Source organism: Leptosomus discolor, chromosome 3, assembly GCF_034619465.1.
Source record: "Leptosomus discolor isolate bLepDis1 chromosome 3, bLepDis1.hap2, whole genome shotgun sequence".
NCBI classification, from domain to species: Eukaryota; Metazoa; Chordata; class Aves; order Leptosomiformes; family Leptosomidae; genus Leptosomus; species Leptosomus discolor.
The window spans coordinates 19,066,251-19,087,339 of NC_141393.1; the positions used below are offsets into that span (position 1 = coordinate 19,066,251).

At 41.0% G+C, this 21,089-nt stretch overlaps 1 protein-coding gene across 2 annotated transcripts in view; it reads left to right on the forward strand.

The window, feature by feature from the left end:
- Nucleotides 1–6,181: 6,181 nt before the first annotated feature.
- The window catches only part of PPP4R3A (protein phosphatase 4 regulatory subunit 3A), a 43,716-nt gene continuing 28,808 nt past the window's right edge, over nt 6,182–21,089 (forward strand). For both annotated transcript variants that reach the window (XM_009953799.2, XM_086462179.1), the window contains exons 1-2: nt 6,182–6,389; nt 14,321–14,376. In XM_009953799.2, the coding sequence (XP_009952101.1) occupies nt 6,248–6,389; nt 14,321–14,376 (198 nt within the window). In that variant the 5' untranslated portion in view covers nt 6,182–6,247. The remainder of the gene's footprint in view (nt 6,390–14,320; nt 14,377–21,089) is intronic.

Here is a 21,089-nt window from a genome sequence, read left to right on the forward strand (position 1 = left end):
TAACATCTTACTAAAAACGTTTACAAATACAGTCAACAGGCACAATAATAAATGTAAAAATACAAATACGCTTTGCATAGGGGCAGTCAGCATAATTCAGATGTCTTAGAGTTCCCCTCTCTGAAAAAGGGCAATTTTCACTATCGATGAATAAATGACCCAGACATGTTCTCTGCATCCAATGGCTTCAGCAGCGCTTTGAAATTCTTCAGTCTTTGATGATGAGGACTACATATTTAGATAAAGTGTAGCATTTCCAGAGAGGCATACAGGAATTCAAAACAAATGCAGCCTTTGCACAACTATGCAGTTGCACAGAATTCTTAAAAGCAAGCTCTGTTTGGAAGACTAGGGTCTTTTCAGCACTGTGAAAATTAAGATGACAATATGGGTCGAAACAAAAGAGATGACATTCCTGTTGAGGGGATTCATATGCACATTTTGTAGGAGGAAGAGTCACAGAATTTTAACTGCTGACATACACAGGTTCAGGTTTTGGTTCAGGCACAAGAATAGGGCTACTGCTTCTAGGGGATCTGTGGCAGGATGGGAAAACTGAGCAGCAGCATCTGAGATGTGATTCATAGGGTATGCTGCAAAACAGTGCATGCTGCAGGAATCTGAGATGTTGAAGTGCAACAACTGGATTTGCAAAAAAAATAAAGTTCTTCAGAGTAGTCCTTTCTGACCCTTTTCCATTTCTTAAAATCTGTTAACAGTGAGGTCACCAGAATTATAGAACGTGGCATTAAAGCTACACTTTAGTACTGATGTTACATTCTTCCACAGCTTGCTAGCTTACAGCATACCCAAAATGTATTAGATCTTATAGACACAGATTGATATAAGAAGTTGGTGTTGAGTTGCTTGCAGCCTAGCTTCTTTCAGAGCTGCGTTACTGTTTATTCCTATAGGTGTGACCTTGTACTTGGCTGTATCTGAATGGTGCCGTTTAGGAGATGTAAGTCAGAGCACAGCACAACCAGGCCGCTCCTAGCTGACCACGGTGCCCCCGCACCCTGGCTGCCTGAGCTGCTCTTCCATCAGCTCTTGAATCAACACTGTTCATGGCTCAGAATTTTAAGTTGAAGTGTCATTGTTTGCCTGAAAAATGCAGTGATGTCTGGGAGGTGCTTATGAGCTCATAGACATTTGTAAAGCTGGAATAAGCCAGAAGCAGCTGCCAGTAACCTTACCAGCTGCCCCACGCTAAGCCATTCCTTCTCCTCCATCAGAGCCTTCAGTAGGTGAACCTGTCTATTTCTGACCACTCTGTCCTCAGCTGTACGTGTAATTCTTCCAGGCTCTCTGAGTCATACACAGTTTTTATTCACAGAGATTTTACATTGACTTTCTAATCACTACTGCAAATCCTAAACAGCAGCAGTCTCACTCTTGATTTCTGCACAATCACCTAGAACCATCTCCACTGATCAATAACTCCTTTTGAGCTATGCCAGTCACCTCATATCTGACCCATGCAGCACCAGGTTTCTTCATAGAATACAATACTGGCTTTCCAGAAAAATACCCGAGATCTATCCAAGTATATTGTAACTGCACTTTACTCTTATGAGCAACTTTGTAATTTAACAAGAAATTAAACAATTTTTGCCATAAAGCCATATCAGCTGCTACTACTATATTCCCATCTTGTAGTTCGTTACTGCATCTTGTATCAGCATTTATTGTCTGTGGTTGATGTCAGAAGGATCAGTCTATTATTATCTGTGTTCTCACTTGTCCAATTTGAATATGTATAGTCAGTCTTCAAGTCTTGCAGAATTTCTGCAATAATTTAAGCTTTATTAAAAATTAATATGGTTTCATGCTTCCTGAGATCACACATGCAAACTCCTTTAGGACTCCCAAATTCAAGTCTTTTAGGACCTGTGTACTTTAAAATGTTTCTAAGAAATGTTGTTCAATATCCTTCTCAATAATGACCAGGAAGGCACTTAGTCACCACCATAGGATGCACATATACCACAGATTCTTTCAAGTATAGAACAAATTTATTTATTAAACAGTTCTATTTTTTTGATTCAATAGCAACATTTTTTTAAAATCTAGATATATAGGCCTATAATAGTGTTAAGATTTAGAAAACTTGAGCTGTTCCTAAAATATCAACCATGCATATTCCTTGACATTTTCATCTATTTTTCTATGCTTTATAACTTGTAAAGATTGCTAGGTTTGTCTTTTTTCTGCTTCTTGTATGTATTTCAAACTGTTGTGTTCACTTTCCTGCTAAAGTAGAACACATTTTTCTGAATCTCCTCTCTTTCTTGATGAAAATATCCTAACTTCCTTATAGATGTCATCTGCTTTATAGACTCCCCTTACTGTGATATAGTTTTTCTATGTAATTTTTCTTTTCACTCAGTCATTCATTTTCCACAGCTGTTTTGGGAACAAGTCAAAATATATGTCTCGGGAACAAGAAGATACAGCCAGTGTCCATGTGCGTGTATACAGTATGGATTGTAACCTTGTTTGCACACACTGAATGTAGCCATATCTAAATACTCAGGCAAGCACTGACTTTCATTCTAGCAATTATCTTTACTGTAATGAAGTCTGAAGCTGTTAGTATCCCTTTTACGATTTTTTTTTGTCAGAAAATAATTAGCTAGGATTTTTAGGAACTCTAATAGTGCTTCAGTGCATAGCTCCAAGTTATATGTCTGATCTGAAGTTCCTCATAATAACAATGCAATTTTCTTTCCCAAATTCATGAGCAGATACTGAAAGAAAAAAGTTACCTTGTTCGTTAGTCTTGTCTGCTATGCAAGAGGTTTTCACTGGTAAATCCAGTTTAGGCTTATTCCTATTACATTGATCCATATGCAGTTACTTTCCTATGAATATGAGAAATTTAAAACTATACTCAATACTCCATTTCCTCATTTATTACTCAATTCATGGTGGGTCAAAACCTCTACCAGGGCAAGGTCCTTCATGATTTATGGGAGCCTAACCTTTTAACTCAGTTAAGAACAGCCTCTCACGATCCCTGAAGATATTCCCTTCTGGACACAGTCCGTCAAACTTCTGTAATGGAGATAGGAATTGAGGTGTGACCTGACACACTTTTGCCTTCTAACTCATGAGTCTAAGAAAAATAAACTGAGTGTTTTTTTCTTTCACATCTGCTTTCCAGCATGGGAAGTTGCCACCAATGCCCAGCCTTTCATCTGGTATCACTGGGGCAGAAACATTTGAAAAAAATAAAACACCTTGCCAAATGTAATGAGAATTGGGACAAAACCTGAGAAGTGGGCACTGTTGTTGGGCCGAGCATTGTTCAGGCCAAGTAAAAGAAGCTGAGCCAAAAATTTTCATAAAGCAAACTATGCAAACTGAAATCTGATTGAACTTCTTGTTTTCAGTTCACAAAAAAATCCCGAAAGAATCAAAACTGCAGTGAACAGTGGTCTAGACTTAATCTGATGGCCACAAGAGGGTAGAATTTGTAAATTGTAAATGAGTATAACGGTCCTATGGAGGTTTCTCTAAGTGACAGCAATCTTTTTTGAAGTCCAAAAATCCATCTCTAGAACCACCTAAGAGAAATTTCTGGCACAGCATCTCCCCAGGCATGTCCCCTTGGGGGCTGCACAGGTCGCTGGACGAAGGTGACGAGTGCCTTTCGGCACACGTGCTACGTGACAGTGTCCCTTCATCAGGGCCCATCATCTGCAGTTCTCAGACAACCAAATCTTTCCAAACCTTCCATTGCATTAGCCAAGAACACAGTACTAAGAACAACTGAGCACAACAACATACCTTCAGCTACATTATGGGTGCCCAAACAATACTCCTGGAGACATGTGTTCTTAACCAGTCCTTAGGCACCAGGGCCAGGCTGAAAGCAAAGGCCAAATGGCTTCATCTGAGCACATCAGGAAACTGCGTATCAGTTCTGGAGCCAGACTGGGGGCAAGCGAAAGAGAAGATGGAGAAAGGAAAACAGTGCTTGACTGGAGGCTTCCTCATGACGCGTAAATAATTCTGGGGCGAAAGACTGTAATCTGTGGTTTTGGCTCAAACCAGCCCCATATAACTTATTTTGATAAGCAAATATCAATACTTGCTTGAAAGTATAAAATAAAAATTCAAACTGAAAGAGGGGAGATCTAGATTAGGTATTGGGAAGAAATTCTTTACTTTGACACTGGCACAGGTTGCCCAGAGAAGCAGTGGCTGCCCCCTCCTTGGCAGTGTTCAAGGCCAGGTTGGATGGGGCTTGGAGCAACCTGGTCTGGTGGGAGGTGTCCCTGCCCATGGCAGGGGGGGTTGAACTAGATGAGCTTTAAGGGCCCTTCCACCACAAACCATCCTGTGATTCTATGAAAACATAGCATACCTGGAGTATACTCTGAAATAGACTCTCATGCAGCGGTGTGCCTCTGGGGTCCCAAATGCGTATTTTAGGGAAACTTGTCAAACATATGTTCAGATGTTGGCGGCAGTGGCGAAAGCAGACACTCGGTAGCTTCTGTTTGTTATTGCAATTGTTAGAGCCTATCTCCGCCTACGGAGAGCCAACAGCCGCTGAACCAGAAGCCGTCTAACTTCTGGATCACTCGGCGATGTGTGACAGGGAAAGAAAAACACCCCTTTTGCAAGGGCCGGCCCAGCCGTGCTCTCCGAGCAGCGACACGCCGAACCACCGCCCCAGGCGCGGCCCGGCGAGGTGAGGGGCGGGGGCAGCCCCGCGAGGCCTACCCTGCGGCGGGACCCGGGGCCGCGCGTCGCCCTCCCCCGCGCACACGCGCGGCTGCCGGCGGACCCCGCCCGGCGCCGCGGTACCGGTCACCTCCCGGCCCAGCAGCAGTCGCCGCGGTCCGGGACGCCGCGCAGTGCGGAAAGAGCTGCCGCCGGCAGGCAGCGGGGCAGCCCGCGCTGCCCTTCCGCTCCCTGGGCCCGCGGTAACGGCCCGGCCGGGGCCCCACGCGTGTCCCGCCCGCGCAGATCCGAGCGCGGTTCCGGCAGGGCGCTGCGTGGGGGCGGTGCCGGGCGCGGTGCCGTGCAGCGGGGCTGTCGGCGCTGCGTGGGGCGGCCAGAAGTGCGTGGGGCCCGGCGGCGCCAGCACACCCACTGCCCGGTCGGGGCCGCTGGCCCTTTAAATGCTGGCGGGCGGCCCGTGCCGCCGCTGGCTGGGAGACCCCGCGCCTCTAGTGAGAGGTGAAACCAAGATGGCGGCCGCGCAGTGAGTGAGGCGGAGACGGAGCTGGAGCCGGTGGGAGCCAGGCTGGACGGGCCGCCCTGTGCTGTCGCCGCTCGTCCCCTCGGCAGGGCAGAGCGCCTCTCTGCCGGCCGGGCTGCTTGGTGTCTGGAATCTAGCCACGTCGGAGGGCGCGCTGAGGAGTCGGGACTGAGCCGCCGCAGCACCGGGAGGAGGAGGAGGAGGAGGAGGAGGAGGAAGAAGAATATGGCGGCGGAGTCGGGCTGGGAGTGAAGCTGCCGCCTGCGACGGGAGCTCATGGGGGAGACGGGGCGCTGAGCCCGCCGCCCGCCTCATCCCGCCCCGGGACAGCCAGTGCCCGCAGGCCCCGGCCAGCCCCGGCGGGAAGGAGGGCGGCTCCTCGGAGCCCCGCGCTGACGGACGGCGAGCGAGGGGCTTCGGGCCTGGGCAGCTGCTGCACAATAGAGCCGAGCTCCAGGCCGGGGCGAGTGGCCCTTCTCCCGCCTGCCTCCCCCTGCCTGCATCGCCCCGGCCTCGCCAGCCTCTCGCCTTGCTTCCCTCGCCAGGGCTCGGCCACCAGGTCGCCTGCTCCTGTCAGCTCGGGCCGGCTGCCCGTTGCTGCCCGTGCCATCTGCTGTTCACCGCTGTTTCCGCTCCCGTGGATCCACTTCTCCAGGATCCCTTCTCCACCGCCTCTTCTGCCTGCCCTTCAGCCTGCAAAGAGCCTCTCTGCTTACTGCGGCTCTCCCCTGCGAAGGCTCACTTGCCTTTTGTGCAGCGCCTGACTGTGCCTGGAGCAGCTCCTCTTTCACATCTTCACCTCTTTTCTTGTTCCCCCTTTTCCCCTGCGCCCACCATCCTGTTACTCTCGATAATGAGTATCCCGTTGGAGCACTGAAGAGGAGGAAGAAGAGCTTCCTTGGCGTGCCCGTGTGGGGCTGCTGCCTTCTTTCCCGCTCCCCTCCTTTGAGGGGGGGGCTAGCCCCCGGCCAGCCCCCTGCTCCTCCGGCAAGTGCAAGCCAGAGTGGTGGCTGTGGTGTGGCAGGCGGCAGGATGACTGACACCCGGCGGAGGGTGAAGGTTTACACGCTAAATGAGGACCGGCAGTGGGACGATCGAGGCACAGGGCATGTGTCCTCTTGCTACGTGGAGAGGCTGAAGGGCATGTCCCTGCTAGTCAGGGCAGAGAGTGATGGTAAGTGTGTATGTCTGGAGGTACAGTCTCTCCTCATCCTACCCAGAAAAGGAACTGGGCTTAGTCTGTTGCCTTAATGTTTTGCTGTGTAATTCAAATGTGGTTCCTAAAAGCAAGTAGGCCCTAACCATAGCTCGTTCGTTTTAGGCCAAGTGAAAGAAATGGAAGATTGCCATCAAGTGCAAGCACAGTAGGCTCTTGGTTCATGGTGAATACACAGTGTTGCATACAAAATACGTTCAGGTCTTGTTGTAAATCTTGTATGGGTTTGGCTATCTACTGATCTGTCACTAGATGCTTGATGTACTCCAGTTTCAAAACTGAACATTGTGATGTATCCTTTCGTAGATGTTTCTGGAAACTTGTGAAAAGACTTGTTCAAAACTTAGATCCTGATTTTTATTACAGATTTTTAAAAGGTTATTGAATGGCTAACAAGTTGTTTTTTTTTTTTTCTCCTACCCCTCCTTTTCTTTGGTAGCAAGAATTATGTGAGACATTCTAAAAGCTATCAACAGCTATTGAAGTATAGTTGTTATAGTACTAAAAACAATTCAGTGGACAGAACAGCGTTTTCAGAGGTGATTTTTTTTTTTTTTTGTGGAATAGTAGGTCTCAGTCCTTCAGCAGTTCTAGATCTTCCTGTAAATAAATTTGAAATGAAGCATTATTAACTTTCTTCACATTTTTTGACAACATATGACAATAGTATAGGTTGAGTAGCATGATCTACCTCTGTAGCTACATGTTTGGGCTAGTCTTGATTGTTGGTTAAGTAAGATCATGAGTGCTATGATCAGAGTAGATTTTAAAATGTATACTTGGTGATATCTAGCATGTACCATTACTTCATCAGATATATAGCTACTGTATCTAGTGGCTTGTAGATCTGTTTGTAGCCTCTGACTGTCAGCAGACCTTGTAATTTTCTTTATTTGGCTTTTTCATTGTAGGAACTAGGATGAAAAGCCACTTGAGAATTATTAATTCTTACTGTTTGAGAAAGTTCTGACAAACTGTACAATAATCTCTGTAGCAAGGATCATAAAATGATATGGAGGAATCAGACTTTAATCTGAGCAGGATTTTGATAATTGAGCTTCTGATAAGCATGAATCTCAGGGTTTTGTTGTTCTTGACTACACTTTTAAAAGTTAAATTGATACTTGATCTTACTTATTTTACCCTGAAGAAGATGCATTTATAGTTTGGCCGACTTGATAGTGTCAGAAAAAACGTTCAAAATGGAAATAGGCTTTCTTTAATTTCAGCATGGGGGAGGGAGATAAAAAGAAGGTTATCACTAAATTTTTAGGCTAATCTTTACAGTATATTTTATTGTAGATACAGTCCTTTCTGTCTACATGGCTGCTGTCCTCGTGTAAAAACTGTCCTCTCTTCTATACACTAAACAATTTCCTGTTTTTTAATTCTTTTCGGAAAAGAAAGCACTGCGGTTCATAACCTGCTCGTGAAGAAATAGTCCATTCAAACTAAAATCCCTTTATTGACTTTCAGTGGGATACGTATGCTTAAGACTGATTAGAACCTGAATTGGACTGTCGTTGCCAGCTTATTTGTTGTAAATGAACATCTGTAAGAAGGAAAATGCAAGTTGGTATAAATGATCCCAAACCAAAGATGAAGTCATTACTTTGTGTTGCATAGCTCAGATACTCTAATCAAAGCAGAACGGGCTCAGACTTACTAATTGTACCTAATACACAGAAGTATATTTAATAGGATCCACACATTAGACTTCTCTCAAACAGCATACGTGTACTTCAAGAGTATTGAATAATATACAGAGCTTAAGTTCTTAATTTAGTAGGTAGTATCAGTCCTGGGTAAATGTGCACTCTATTAATAGGCTAGTTTTTCTAACTTGCATGTGTAAACACCTCATAAAATTGGATTTGTATTTTGTTTACTCCCAGTGTCAGTTGTTGGTGGGCTAATTTTGAAGGCAAATATAGTCATTTTTACATGTGAGCAAGAGGTTTGGAAAAAGGTAATGCCAGACTTGTTTCAGATACATGCAATTTGTGTGTTCCCTCACATGTTTTTTTTTAACTAAATGAAGTAGTTGACTGTGATTTATTTCTTTTTTTTTTCCTAGTTATCAGAAACATACAAGTACTAGGAACCTGACCTATACACCATTTGTCTCCATGTTTGCATTGCGTTCTTGTATTGTCTTTGTCAGCTCCTCCTCTTTCTACAATGAGACTTCTTCCTTCCTCCTTTTCTAAACCAATTTTTCTCTAGCGTTTGAGTGGAGATTTCAGCTGTGCACGCTGGCATGTTCTTACTGACTTACTCCAGGAAGCTGACCGAAAACCTTGGGATGTGCCTGAAGTTGAGGTCTCTGTTTCCTGAGTGGGGGAGGCCGCGGGGGTTGTTAGCAGTAGTACCCGCTATGCATGGGAAATTCCCACTCTTGTTAAAGGGCCAGTTCAGCTATGCACAGAGCAGCAGCAGAATTGCCAGAGGTTCATTTGGCTGACCATGTGGGCTAGCACATAGGCCAGTCTTTTGATTGTGCAGCTGTGACTTGGTGTAGCTGCATAGTTGCTTTACAAGTGGTTGAGATTTTATGGCAGGGTCAGGGTGTTCAGATAAGGGAGCTACAATCAGTATGCCAAGTCCAAGGCAAGCTTTCATCTGGAACTGGAGCAATGACTGAATGAGAGCACATTTTTTTTTTTTTTTTAATGTGTAGGAGTGGTTTTGGTTGTTTTTTCTTGGGTTGGTGTTTTTTTAACACCATCTTAAGAGAACTTCGAGCAGATGAGTGATTTGTGTTGCTATCTGAGATGTCTAATGCTCCCAGGCACTAAATTTTAAGAGTTGTTGCAAGCAATTTGGAGTTATCTGTTGTAGTACAGATATGTCATAAATTGCTTTCAGATCAGATATATTATGCTTTGAAACAAGGAATTGTGTTGATTTTTACGCCTAAACAACTGTTAACTTAAAACCCTGAAAAGTTTCTCTGTGTGATTCCTAGTTGCAGTGTATTCTAATTGAGTTTCAGTAGAGCAATAGCAAATTCTTTTTTTACAAATGATCACCTTCCGTGTGAGTTTCTGTGTGTGATCAGAAGCCTTTGATTTCTTACTTGTTTCTCACATGGTATTTTAGGCTGCTGTGGCCTGCCTCATTCTTAAAATGTCTATGTGCTTCTAGATTTTCACTGCATGGTTTCAGATTGCTTTTTTTGTTCTGAGCCCAAATGACTGAAGTGACCTCTAAAAATGAACTTTTCTGTTCAATTAACTTGGGTTAATGCAAAGGCTTAAACTTCTAATTAAAGTTTACTAGTCCTGTAACTAAACTTTTTGGCAAGCCAAAGTGAACTCCTCCATTGGAAGCCATATTTGCTAGCTATCTTTTAGGAACTATCATCTAATCAGCTTTTTTCAGAAGTTATAGTTTGCCACTTCTGAATTCTGTCCGTTAATGACTTTGCCACAGGGCACGCATCCCCGTCCTTGCTGTTTCTTTAGACTAGGTATCAGTAACCCTGTAATACTGAAGAAGACTTATCTGAAATTTGGCTTAAGTTTGCTTTACTTTGCTCAAACTCAAAGAATTAGTTTTATTTATTTATTTTTAGGAAAGCAGGATGGAAAATTTTGTGGTTATGTATTTACCTTAGGTTAAAATGAAAAAAATATGGGGGGTGGGACAGATTTTTTTTGTTTGTTTCTTTTCTCTTGATTCTTCCCTCTTCTTAATGTTTGGGTTTGACCCTTCAGAAATGAGTTAGACTGAGGAATAGTCTCTTGTGAGTGCAGAGTGCGTTATTGGACCTTGGTTTGAGCTGTTCCGTGATTTTCTGTGGATTGGTTTCTGTAATTCAGTAGCAGCAGAACTTAAACTTCTGTGTGCATCTTGCAAAAACCAGCTCTTGGATTGATATTTTTGTTTAAATGTAAACATGTTTATACTGGTGAGGAGTAATGAGTGACACTGTACCTTTTCTGCTTTTGAGGAAGTGTCCGGATAACAGTATGATGGGAGAGGAGCAGTATTCCGTATCAACAGGTCTCCATATGCATATATGTAAACATGTCTGCAGATTTGTTGTTTAACATGACTGGGTTGGGATATTTTATGTTCTTTAAATATCTTTGAAAATACCATTGTATATCTGTATGTAACCTCTTTTGAGCAAGTATTTCCCTATACATACATTCTTTTTACAGCACAGAACAGTGTTGTTATACTAACAAAAAAACCCAGCTGTGCTATATTGCATTGCAGTGGCAAATAACAGAATTCTGCAAATCAGTGTTTTCTTTATAGGTGGTTTCAGATGTTCCTTTCTGGCATCAATGTTTTGCAGTTACCTTTACAAATTCATTCCAGGCTATAATTTAGAGAATAACTAGATCTGCATGATTCTGAGGGGTATAATAAAACCATAGCTTGTATTAAGGTGAGTTTTCAGGTCTTACTTCACTTTGAATAGAGACATTGGGTCAGTGAAGATGAAATTTTGTTGATGTATTTTTATAAAGTAGGCTGGATAGTCTTAACATATTCTAGGACAGTACCAAGAGAAAAATGCCCATGTAGAAACTGGACTGCTTATGACAAATGCAAGAGTCAGCATCTTGAACTGTATTGAGGAATCAATACTGATACTGATTTTGAATGGAGAACAACTTTATTTACTGTGTGTTAAATTTCTGTAACCTTTTTCTAAAGAATATATTTGTGTAACAGAGACATTCTGGTTCCCAGAATCAAGTAACAGAGACTTAAGACTGCCTCATACCAGGAGCAGGCCTGATCCTGTAAAACTTACTGTGTGGAAATAAACTCCCTGAACTAACTAGTAGAGTAGTCACTGATTTTGAGTCATTGAGCCTTTTTTTGGGAGGAACAGATTGCACAAATGGAGCATCAGATACTCCAGAAGGATGGATTTGTGGCAGTTGTAGGTTATAGAGCACAGTTTACACTTTGGTATGTTGCTGTTTCCAAATTAATATTTTTCTAGTTATTGTCTGGCATGGTGAGGAATAAGTTGAATCATGTGGTAATGAAAAGCAAGTCAAGCCTTATAAGGCTCCATTTGTCTTTCCTGCTAGCGTCAGGATTAGTAGAGAAGAAACACTCTTTTGTGGTAAGTCTAGTAAAGTCATTCTCTAGTGTCTGCTTCTAGCCTGGAAGATGAAATGCCTGCATTCAATTGTCTTCAAGATTCCTTTTTTTTTAATAGTATTTTGTCAGACACGGCATTCAAGTTATGTATGATACTCCACTAATTTCAGGATTTCAATGTCTGTAGATAGGTGTTCAGCAGTTAAAATACGTTGAAATTATTAATAGCTTTTAATTCTTACAGGATTCTAATTCATATTTGCTGCTATTAAATATTTCTATACAGTAAAGACTTTCTAGAAGTCAATCAAGTTAATAGCACAAAATAATATTCTAACACTTTGTGTAGATGAAGCTGAGGCTTTGAAACTGAAAGTAAAATTGAAATGAATTTCTGCCTATAACTGAAAAGGGAATACTGTTTAAATTTTCACTAGGTCAAATGCAAAATTCAAAGCTCGAGACTATGGCCTAAGTACCACAGCGTATTAGATTCGTCAGTAAAGCTCATCTTAAATGTTTTCCTTCTATGTCCTGCTCTGTAGTTTGTGATTTATTTTTTTCTTTCGTTATGTCACACTTGAACAAATAAGTTGCTTTAACCGATCTGATATGGGTTAGAAAACTGGAAAAACTCTTAAAAAAAAAAAGGGTAGTATATGTAGTTTTGGGGAGAGATTACTTTTTTGTTGTCTTGTTTTCCCTTGAGGGCTACTTAGTTCAGTTTTGTTACTGGATTGTATCCTGGTTTGTAAACAGCTCTTACTGCAAGAGCAGTTGAGGCAGGGCCCTAGCATGTCAAGCCAACTTCATGAGTGAAGGCTGCTGCTTGTAGAACAACAGACTTAGGAAGAAGCAGCCATCACAGGTAAGTTACTTAGTTAATTAAAAAAAACCCCAGTTACTTAGTTGTATCTGATGAGCACATGCATAGTAAGCTAAAATCCTTGATAAAGCTTTAAATTCATGAAGTCATGAAGTAACATTTCTTAGCCCGCCTGGAGCACTGTGTCCAGCTCTTGCAGTCCTCAGCACAGGAAAGACATGGACCTGTTGGAGCAGGTCCAGAGGAGGGTCACAAAAATGATCAGAGAAGTGGAACACCTCTCCTATGAGGAAAAGCTAAGAGTTCAGCCTGGAGGAGAGAAGGCTCTGGGGAGACCTTATTGAGGCCTTTCAATATTTAAGGAGGGCCTGTAAGAAAGATGGGGACAAACTTTTTAGCAGGGCCTGTCGTGATAGGACAATGGGTAACAGGTTTAAACTAAAAGAAAGTAAGTTTAGGCTACGTATGAGGAAGAAATTTTTTACAGTGAGGATGGTGTGGCACAGGTTGCCCAGAGAGGTGGTAGCAGCCCCATCCCTGGAAACATTCAAGGCCAAGTTAGATGGGGTTTTGAGCAACCTGATCTAGTTGAAGGTCTCCCTGCTCACTGCAGGGGGATTGGACTAGATGACCTTTAAAGGTCCCTTCCAACCCAAACTATTCTATGGTCTTTTATTAGTCAGTAGCAATGCTTCAGGAGAAATATGGGGTTTGTTGTAAATGTAACCTATGAGATTGAGGACGGTGATAGTTAGTAATACATGAACACTGCTTTGGGATATTTTTTGCTGTGTGTTTTATAATCGCCATGCTCTTCCAGATAGCAAGAACTAGCTAGTTGTTGATTCTACTGTGAGATTTGAAAGCACAATTTGCAATAACAAGTATGTTTTTCAAATCAGAGTAATTTGTTTTCTTGTCCTGTCTTCAGGTTCTTGGGCTTCCATATTTGAGGTGGTTGAAGCATTTTTTCTTTAGTGTAGATTCTGTGAGGATATTTGGCAAATATTCTAGTAATATAAGACTGCCTTAGAACTATAGCTGTGAAACTGAGAAGTTGAGACTTTTCTTATTGAACTTTTCTTGAAGAGTAAAATTAAGCAGGTAAATGAATGGAGAAATGCTTCTTTAAAGGGGTGCGTGCAGTCTTATGTTTTAATTACAACACTGACTGTGCAAGTAAATTTATCAGTATTTCTTCATCTGTGTTGAGTGGAGCTCTGCAGATATATAAGTTTAAGTCATGGCTGTAAGAGTCCCTCATGCACTGGCATTTGTGCAGCTGAGCACCAAGGTGGATGAGGGGAATGATTGGACCAAAAAATAAAAGCAGTTTTAAGGGTTGTTTTTCCCTAGATCAGCCATCTGAACCATTTAAATGTGACATGTGTTAACACTAATGCTCCTGCAAAAGGAAGCACAAGAAAACACAGACGTGAGAATAGAATTGCTGTTCTGTGTCTTGCATCGGTATCAGCTGCTGTGAAACCATTGTTCCTGCTTTTATCATGTCTGAAGTTTTTTTCGTATTGGCAGTCACAATTGTTGTTGCCGTAAGCATTTGTTTCTAGATGTGCTTTCCAGCAAACTAATATAAGTGTTTAGCTAAACTTTAAGAACAAATGCCACATGATTAGCAAATTTCATACAAAATAACCATAGGTGATCTGTGGAATGCAGTTGTGATGCTTTTTGTGTGCTGATTTTTGGCAGACTTTGTAATCTGTAAAAAATTGTCCTTGGAAAAGTCATTACTTGGAATAAGAAAGACGTTAAAAATCCCATTCTTAAAACACTCTTGAATGTTCTGTACTATATGAACAATATCTTTGATGGAAAAATGAAATATAATGCTGTAGAATATGGGTTTAGCAGGCTTATTATTGTGAGGAAAGGTGCTAATACCTACTTGAGGAAACAGTGATCAGAAAATTCATGTTGAGATTGAAATATTAGTACACATGTAAATAAGTGGAACTTTGTTTTCCAGGCTCTCTTCTTTTGGAGTCCAAAATTAACCCGAATACTGCATACCAGAAGCAACAGGTAAACATACTTTTTTTTCCTCACATTTAAAGGCAGGTTCTTTAATTTCAGGAATGCGGTCATTTGTTTGCTTCTATTGCAAATGATATTGTATGTTCTTGTACGAAAAATGGGAGGCAAAGTAGTTCTCAACATTTTTGTGCATTTCATGATATATGTATGTTACTTCTGCATTTTTTGTGAAGTTATCTTTATCACTTACACTCTGTTTTACACCAAAAAATGCTTTGGGAGAGACGGGCAAAGCGTAGTTGTGAAAATCATAAAGTAGTTGAGGTTCCTGAGGAGTATAGTATCTGAAGCTTAATGTCATCTGGCTTTTTTCTTCTTTATATTTCAGATACTACAACTTTCAATGTATTTTATATAAGAGAAGACTAGAAGGCTTTACAGCTATTTGCATGTTTAGCTTTGTTTGGCTTTTACTTGGAAGATGGATATGGGTTACTAATGCTGCAGATCATTCTGTATACATAAAAGCAGCTTCTCGTGTCTAGTTTGCACCTTGCTTTGATTACTTAAGCCATACATTGTGAGCCCCTAAAGAATACTACTGAGATGGGTGAGAAGTGTAGGTCTTGCCTTTTATTTGCTGTTCTTACCTTATGGATGCTGAGAATTACCCTTAGAGATTCAGAAATGCTGAACCAGATTGTATTTTGTTGCCTGTCTGATCAGCTCAGACTTGCTAAAATCCAGTCAGGTGCAGTTAATAAATTAAAATACTGTTCAATCTTCAGCTCTAATACTTTATTATAAGCATAGACATAGCTGTAGCTTTGCTCACAGGCAGTCCCAGTGGTTGTGCAGCTGCAGCTGTTTGTTGGATTGTACGTTGAACTGAATGGGGAGAACCAGACTAGGTTTAAAATACCCTTCCTTGGAAAATTTAACCTGTATCTGCCCCTTGATATAATTCATCATGCACCATGTAAACAGTCTGTACTGAACAACTGGTAAAGCCAATGTGGGGTGGAAAATCAGTTGTAGGGAGTAAGAAAGGACAAGACCAGCAAAAAGGCGAAGCAAGCTAACTCTTAGTTGTAACCCTGACTAGCTTGAGGTGGTGGTTCTATGATACAGTAACTTGAGCTGTAGGTCTCCTAAAATGACAGTGAATATTTCACAGCTCTATGGCCTAAAGTGCTGATACAGCATAAACTTGCTTTGCTGGTTCACATCTGTTCAAAGAGCATTGAGGGGTGAGCTTTGTATGAGTAAGCTTTGAGCCAGATCAAACACGAAACCTACTTAAAGTAGGAATAAAATTGTAGAATCAATGCAAATGGCCACACGTGCCTGTTAGTGCAACAGTGTGCTCACTGCTGCTCTGGGAGAGACGTGTATTGTAATCTAGCAGTGCACGAATCAATACTGGTGATTGTGGAAACATGGTTAGAGAAATAAAAATACTAAGCGTGAATGTGTCCTGTTAGAACAGCACTGTACGCTTTCTGTGTTGGAGTAGGAAAAGTGGTGTCCTTAAAGCTTTCAGATGGTGCATAGACAGAAATTTCTGTTTGGAGGTAGATTGTTCATATTATTTCAGAAAAGCACTATCTAATATAGATTGAATGTAGGGCTCCATTCTGAGCCTTAGAATAGTAAATATTTCTTGGTGCATGTATTAATCCTACTTTGTAGCACATTACCTTTCAGGTGAGGTCTACTTATGCTTTCCCTTAGTAATAGACAAGTTCAGAGTTTAAACCTAATTCCATAGGAGTAAGCTTGGAGCTTAGCAGCTGAAAAGAAGAGTTGCATCGTTCCAGCTCTGCTCGTAGAACTCTGAACTGCCTAAACTCACTAAACCACAAGAAAATCAACTTGGTACTCCAAATCCATCTTCAAAAACTGGTAGCTATGTCAGCAGATGTTTCAAGCCACTTCACACAAGATCCATTTGTGGAACTGTGGGATGGAAGAGTGAGCAAGATCTTTCCTTTTTGGCTGCAGAATGCCACGTGGGTCAACTTGCACTCACAAAATTCAAGAAAAAATCTCCTAGAAACCTAAGACTTAAAACTTCAAAATAACTTTCCAGTGTTATGGTCTTACCAGCCTTTTACCTCAAAATTTTGTTGTGAGGGTGAATCTCCATTCCCTTTTAAAGCGGTACAGAGCAGTACATCATGGCTGTTTTTACTGTGACATACTTAGCATGGGCACTTTGGATATCCTATGAATGAGTTCTGACTTGTCTAGGCTGACATGACATTTGTTAGAAGAAACAGTCTTTTATTGGGCCAACTAATGTAGTTTGTGGTTGTAAGGAAGGAGAGATATGTAATAGTTAAGCTCTTGGGGAAATGCTGTGCCAGTTGCTTTGGGTTCTTCAACAAGCTTATAGGTATCTCTGATAAACAGGGAAGTTCTTCCACTGGTGAAAGAACCTTCTACCTATGCTGCACTATTAGTGAAGCAGATTGTCTCAGTAATTGTTGGTATCGCAAATTATGCAATCTCAGTGTATATGTACGTATATTTTAACAACTGTCACATCTTAGGTCAATATTTGTCAGAATAATAGTGTGAAGACCTGACTATAAGTTTGCCTTGCTGCCTTTGTTCTCTTGGCATGTAAAACGACCATGGAAACCAAAAACCCAAAACCAAACAAAAAACCCAACAAAAACCTACAAAACCCAAAACCACACGCTGTGAACCTGAGCTTCAAGTAAAAGTTTGTCAAATTGTCTGCCTTGTATTTCTTGGGGTTTAGAATTGAAAGCAATGACTGCCCTTTATTGTGGATTAGTCAGGTCTCTGCACATAAGCGTTGATCTAATTGGTGGTAGATAACTGTCTGCTTTTCCCTTTGGAGAGGGAGAATACATGGCAGATCTTCAGACTTGTTCAGGGACTCGCTTTTTGTACATCTTGAGATACTTCAGTTTGCATAGTCTAGTCCCCCGTCTTCCCAGACTTGCCATCTAGAGGTTTGGAATAATTCGTTAAAGCATGAAACACATAGGCAGCCTTTTAAGTACCTTTTCACTAGTCAGATAAATTGGATTAGTCTTTCTGTCACAGTGAAGGATCATTGTCTGCTGTGCAATCAAAAAAAGGTTTGTCTATGTATCTAATTCTGTAACACAGGATTGCTACCAGTGGAAGTTTTTGGATGCTGCGAACAATGTACTTCTGGCAAACTCATCATTACTTATACTAGAACTAGAAGAAAGGAATCTGTATGAGGAGAACAAGTTAGAAAGAAAACAACTTGATAAACTAATGTCCTGTATCTCAGAAAAAGGACTGCTGTTTCTCATGTTAAGGTACAGTTTGTAGGCAGAAGATTTCTTGTGAAAAAGCGAAGTATGCATCAGTACAGCCACTTGGCCTCCTGACTTGTATTCTTCTTTAGGGCTATATGTTAAGTTTTATATGTGTTATTTTAAAATGTTACAATAATTGTCTTACAACTTTGGTATGGAATATACTGGATTTAATTATGGGTAAGTAGCACACAGTTTAAAAGCGAATTTTGTTTACGAAGTGGAATTTAATTATACTATGGGTTGCTGGACCGCACACATAGAATACTTAGTTTTCCTCTTCTGTTGTTGGTTGTTTCCTTTACGTACTAGTAAAGTTAGAAGGTATTTTAATTGTAATGTCCTGGTGAAGTTGGTTTACACACTTGAATCCATGCTCTGCTTTTCATGTTTTGTTTTGGGTTTTTTTGAAGGTGTTAAAATGACACAATTCCAGAATGGTAGTGACAGAGGTGGTGTTCTTAAACAAGTGATCCTTACTTAGAAAATAATTGCACTAGTGTTTTAGGACAACACACCTCTTCCTATGCAACCTTAAAGGAGAAATGAACTCTATATACATAGCATTTATCTAGGGAGAAAGCTGATATGAGTGAGGACTGGGGTATATACTTTCCAATATACTTTCTGTATACTTTGGCAATGCTTTAGCAATAGAACAGTGAAGACTTGTATCGTCAACTTTATTTTAGATACATCCGTGTACATCCTGTAACCCAGCGATGAAGTTTTATTGCATCCTTTTTTGTGCCTGAAACGAGGAAGACTTGAGTTGCTTACAGCTTCCAGCTACAAAGTCTTGCCTCTGCACTAGAAACCTCAGTGTCTTGTGTCCTCTGCTTTTGCAGTCCTTCTTTCCGTTCCTCACAAGCATACAAAGCTTAAATTCATCCAGAGTACCATCTACTAGCTGTGTAGCTTGAAGGTGACTGCCCTTGAATGATGGGGAGCAGTCTTCTTCATAACAGGGCTAAATTTGACAAGATCAAAAAAGGCACTGGCAGAATGCTTAGAGAAGGTGAACTTCCTACCCTTGCTCTCAGGGCAAGCGAGCCAACAGTGAAACTATTTCAATAAAATTTGTGCCTATTGTAGCTAAGATAGTAAGGAAAAGTGTGTGGTTTTGTGGGGTGAGGGGAGAAACAAGGGGAGTCACTGCCCTTGGTTTTGGGGTGGGTTGGTTCATCTGTTTTAAATGATCACATGTTCTTTTATCTTCACATGTGTTTTCTAGTGAAATCTAATTCTGCTGTTTCTGAGTATGGTCAGCAGGCCAGTGAACTAATAAACTGATTTTTTTTTTTTTTCCATGTGATTCATGGGAATGCAGCTATGAAATCGCTGACTGAAAAGTCAGGTATGATTGTTGAGCTTCCATAGAAGCTAATAGAATATATTCTGCCAAAAGACTGAGTGTGCCTTTGATATGTTGTTCCAGTTTTTGGGATAACTTGTTAGCATATCCAGATATCCAGGTTCTAGGTGAATAAATGCACAAAACCAAATGCAGAATATATTTATATTACATTACTGGGGCAGATTTTTTTTAGCCTGAAGATCCTGCTACAATAACTATATCTATTTAACTTTAGAAAACCTGTGTAGTGCAAGTAGTTTATTTTATAAATGGAAAGCTGCTTATGAAACTCTACTTCTGAGATAAATAATTAGCTAGCAAGATGCTGAAAGGTGGCTTGGCATATACAGGGAAGTGTCTGTAACTGTAAACAATGTAAGGGCTTAGATAAGGAAGACTGGCAATTGGGCAGTCCAGGAGGGGGAGGGACGACCTTCCTGTGTTGAACAACTGGTGTGGGCTAGGAAAGTGTCATAGGCCTGAATCATTTGAGGGCCAATAGGAAGAGATTAATTTGCTTTTTAAGACAGAAAGCAAGAATTTGAGGAAGACTTATCTAATTTGGGGGGTTCACTACTTCTTGAGAGGAGCATAAATCTCACAGGGATGCCAAGAGAGTATTTTGGAGCTACAGAGAAAACTACTGTTCTCCCTGGACATGAACACCTAAAGGGCATGGTCAAACAATATCAGTTTTCTGAATTTTATCACAGTAGGAAAGAAATCTTAAATCAATTTCACAGCAGAATCAAATCCTGAATGCTAGTTGCTCTGAAATTCTTCATTGTGAAATGCCAGGGCTTGCTTTGGAGATTGTATGAGTGCTATGCAACACACCTGCTAATCAGCTTGCTAGAAGTTAAATAAAACTGTTTTAATGTCTAATAAAAGCATGACTTCTGGTGAGTGTTATGGTGAGAACTTGGAACTGATAGTGTGTATTCAACAACCTTTCTACTAAGGAAAGTAAGCCTTTTAGAAATGATTTCAAAAAGTGAAGAGAAATTGTGTGGTAGATACTAAACCCTGTCCATCTAAGTACAATTGCCACTGCTTCCTGAGTTGAAGCATTGCAGTAGTATTTTTGAAGGTTATCTTCTTGGGAATTAAGTCTCAAATAAAGCTGTAGCACACGATAGTGCTTCCTTGAAAACCTCTAACTAACCAGAGCTTGCTCCATGTGGACTTGATGCAGCCAACAATGAGACAAGCAGCAGAGAAATCCCTGACTGTATCCTGAAGACGTTTTGCCTCAGGCTGTATCTTTATAAGGATAATAGTGCAAAAAATTAACCTCTATTGGTAAAAATGATAAATACCTCTTTATGGGAATGTTAAATACATAGGTCTTCTAAAAAGAGGCCATGCTCAGAATTTTTGCTTAATTTTAAGAATTCCTGATTATATCTGAGCAGTCATAATGAACAAGAAAATGAAAGAAGACAAATTTATATAAATGGTCTTAGGGAGACAGCACATTTTGTATAGGCTAAGGTAGTCATGACGTGTCCAATTGGCACTATTGTCAAAAACATTTTTTTGTGAAGCAGCAGATGATTTTCAGCCTTGGAATGAGATCGTGAACTCTACATAGCGGTTCCCTGATTATCATACAATTTAAAAAAGATCATGCCAAAACCTCTAGTGCATCTTGAAAACTGAGGAGCTAGAATGCTAGGATTCTTGCAGAGCACTCAGTATAAAAGCTTCAATGATAAAACGTTTGTCCATGTCTATGATTTAGTTCACACAGTGTAGCTATGGTTTAATAATACAGTTTCACATTTCAATTGTGTTTAATGACAAGCTAGATGAGAATAGATTTTTCATGCTTTAGTCATCCCATCCAGTTCCTTGTCTAGAGGCATTTTGTATGTAATGCAAAATTACGTACCTTTTGTATGTAATGCAAAAAAAAGGGTATCTTTTTGATCAAACTGAGCCAGAACTGCTTTTATGAGTCATATAAGATTGAAGATTTTATACTCGTAGAGGGGTAGTGTGGAAGACTCATCTCTTTACCTCTCTAACCAATAGCTACCATTACTAGGCATGTTTATTCACACTCCTATTTTCTC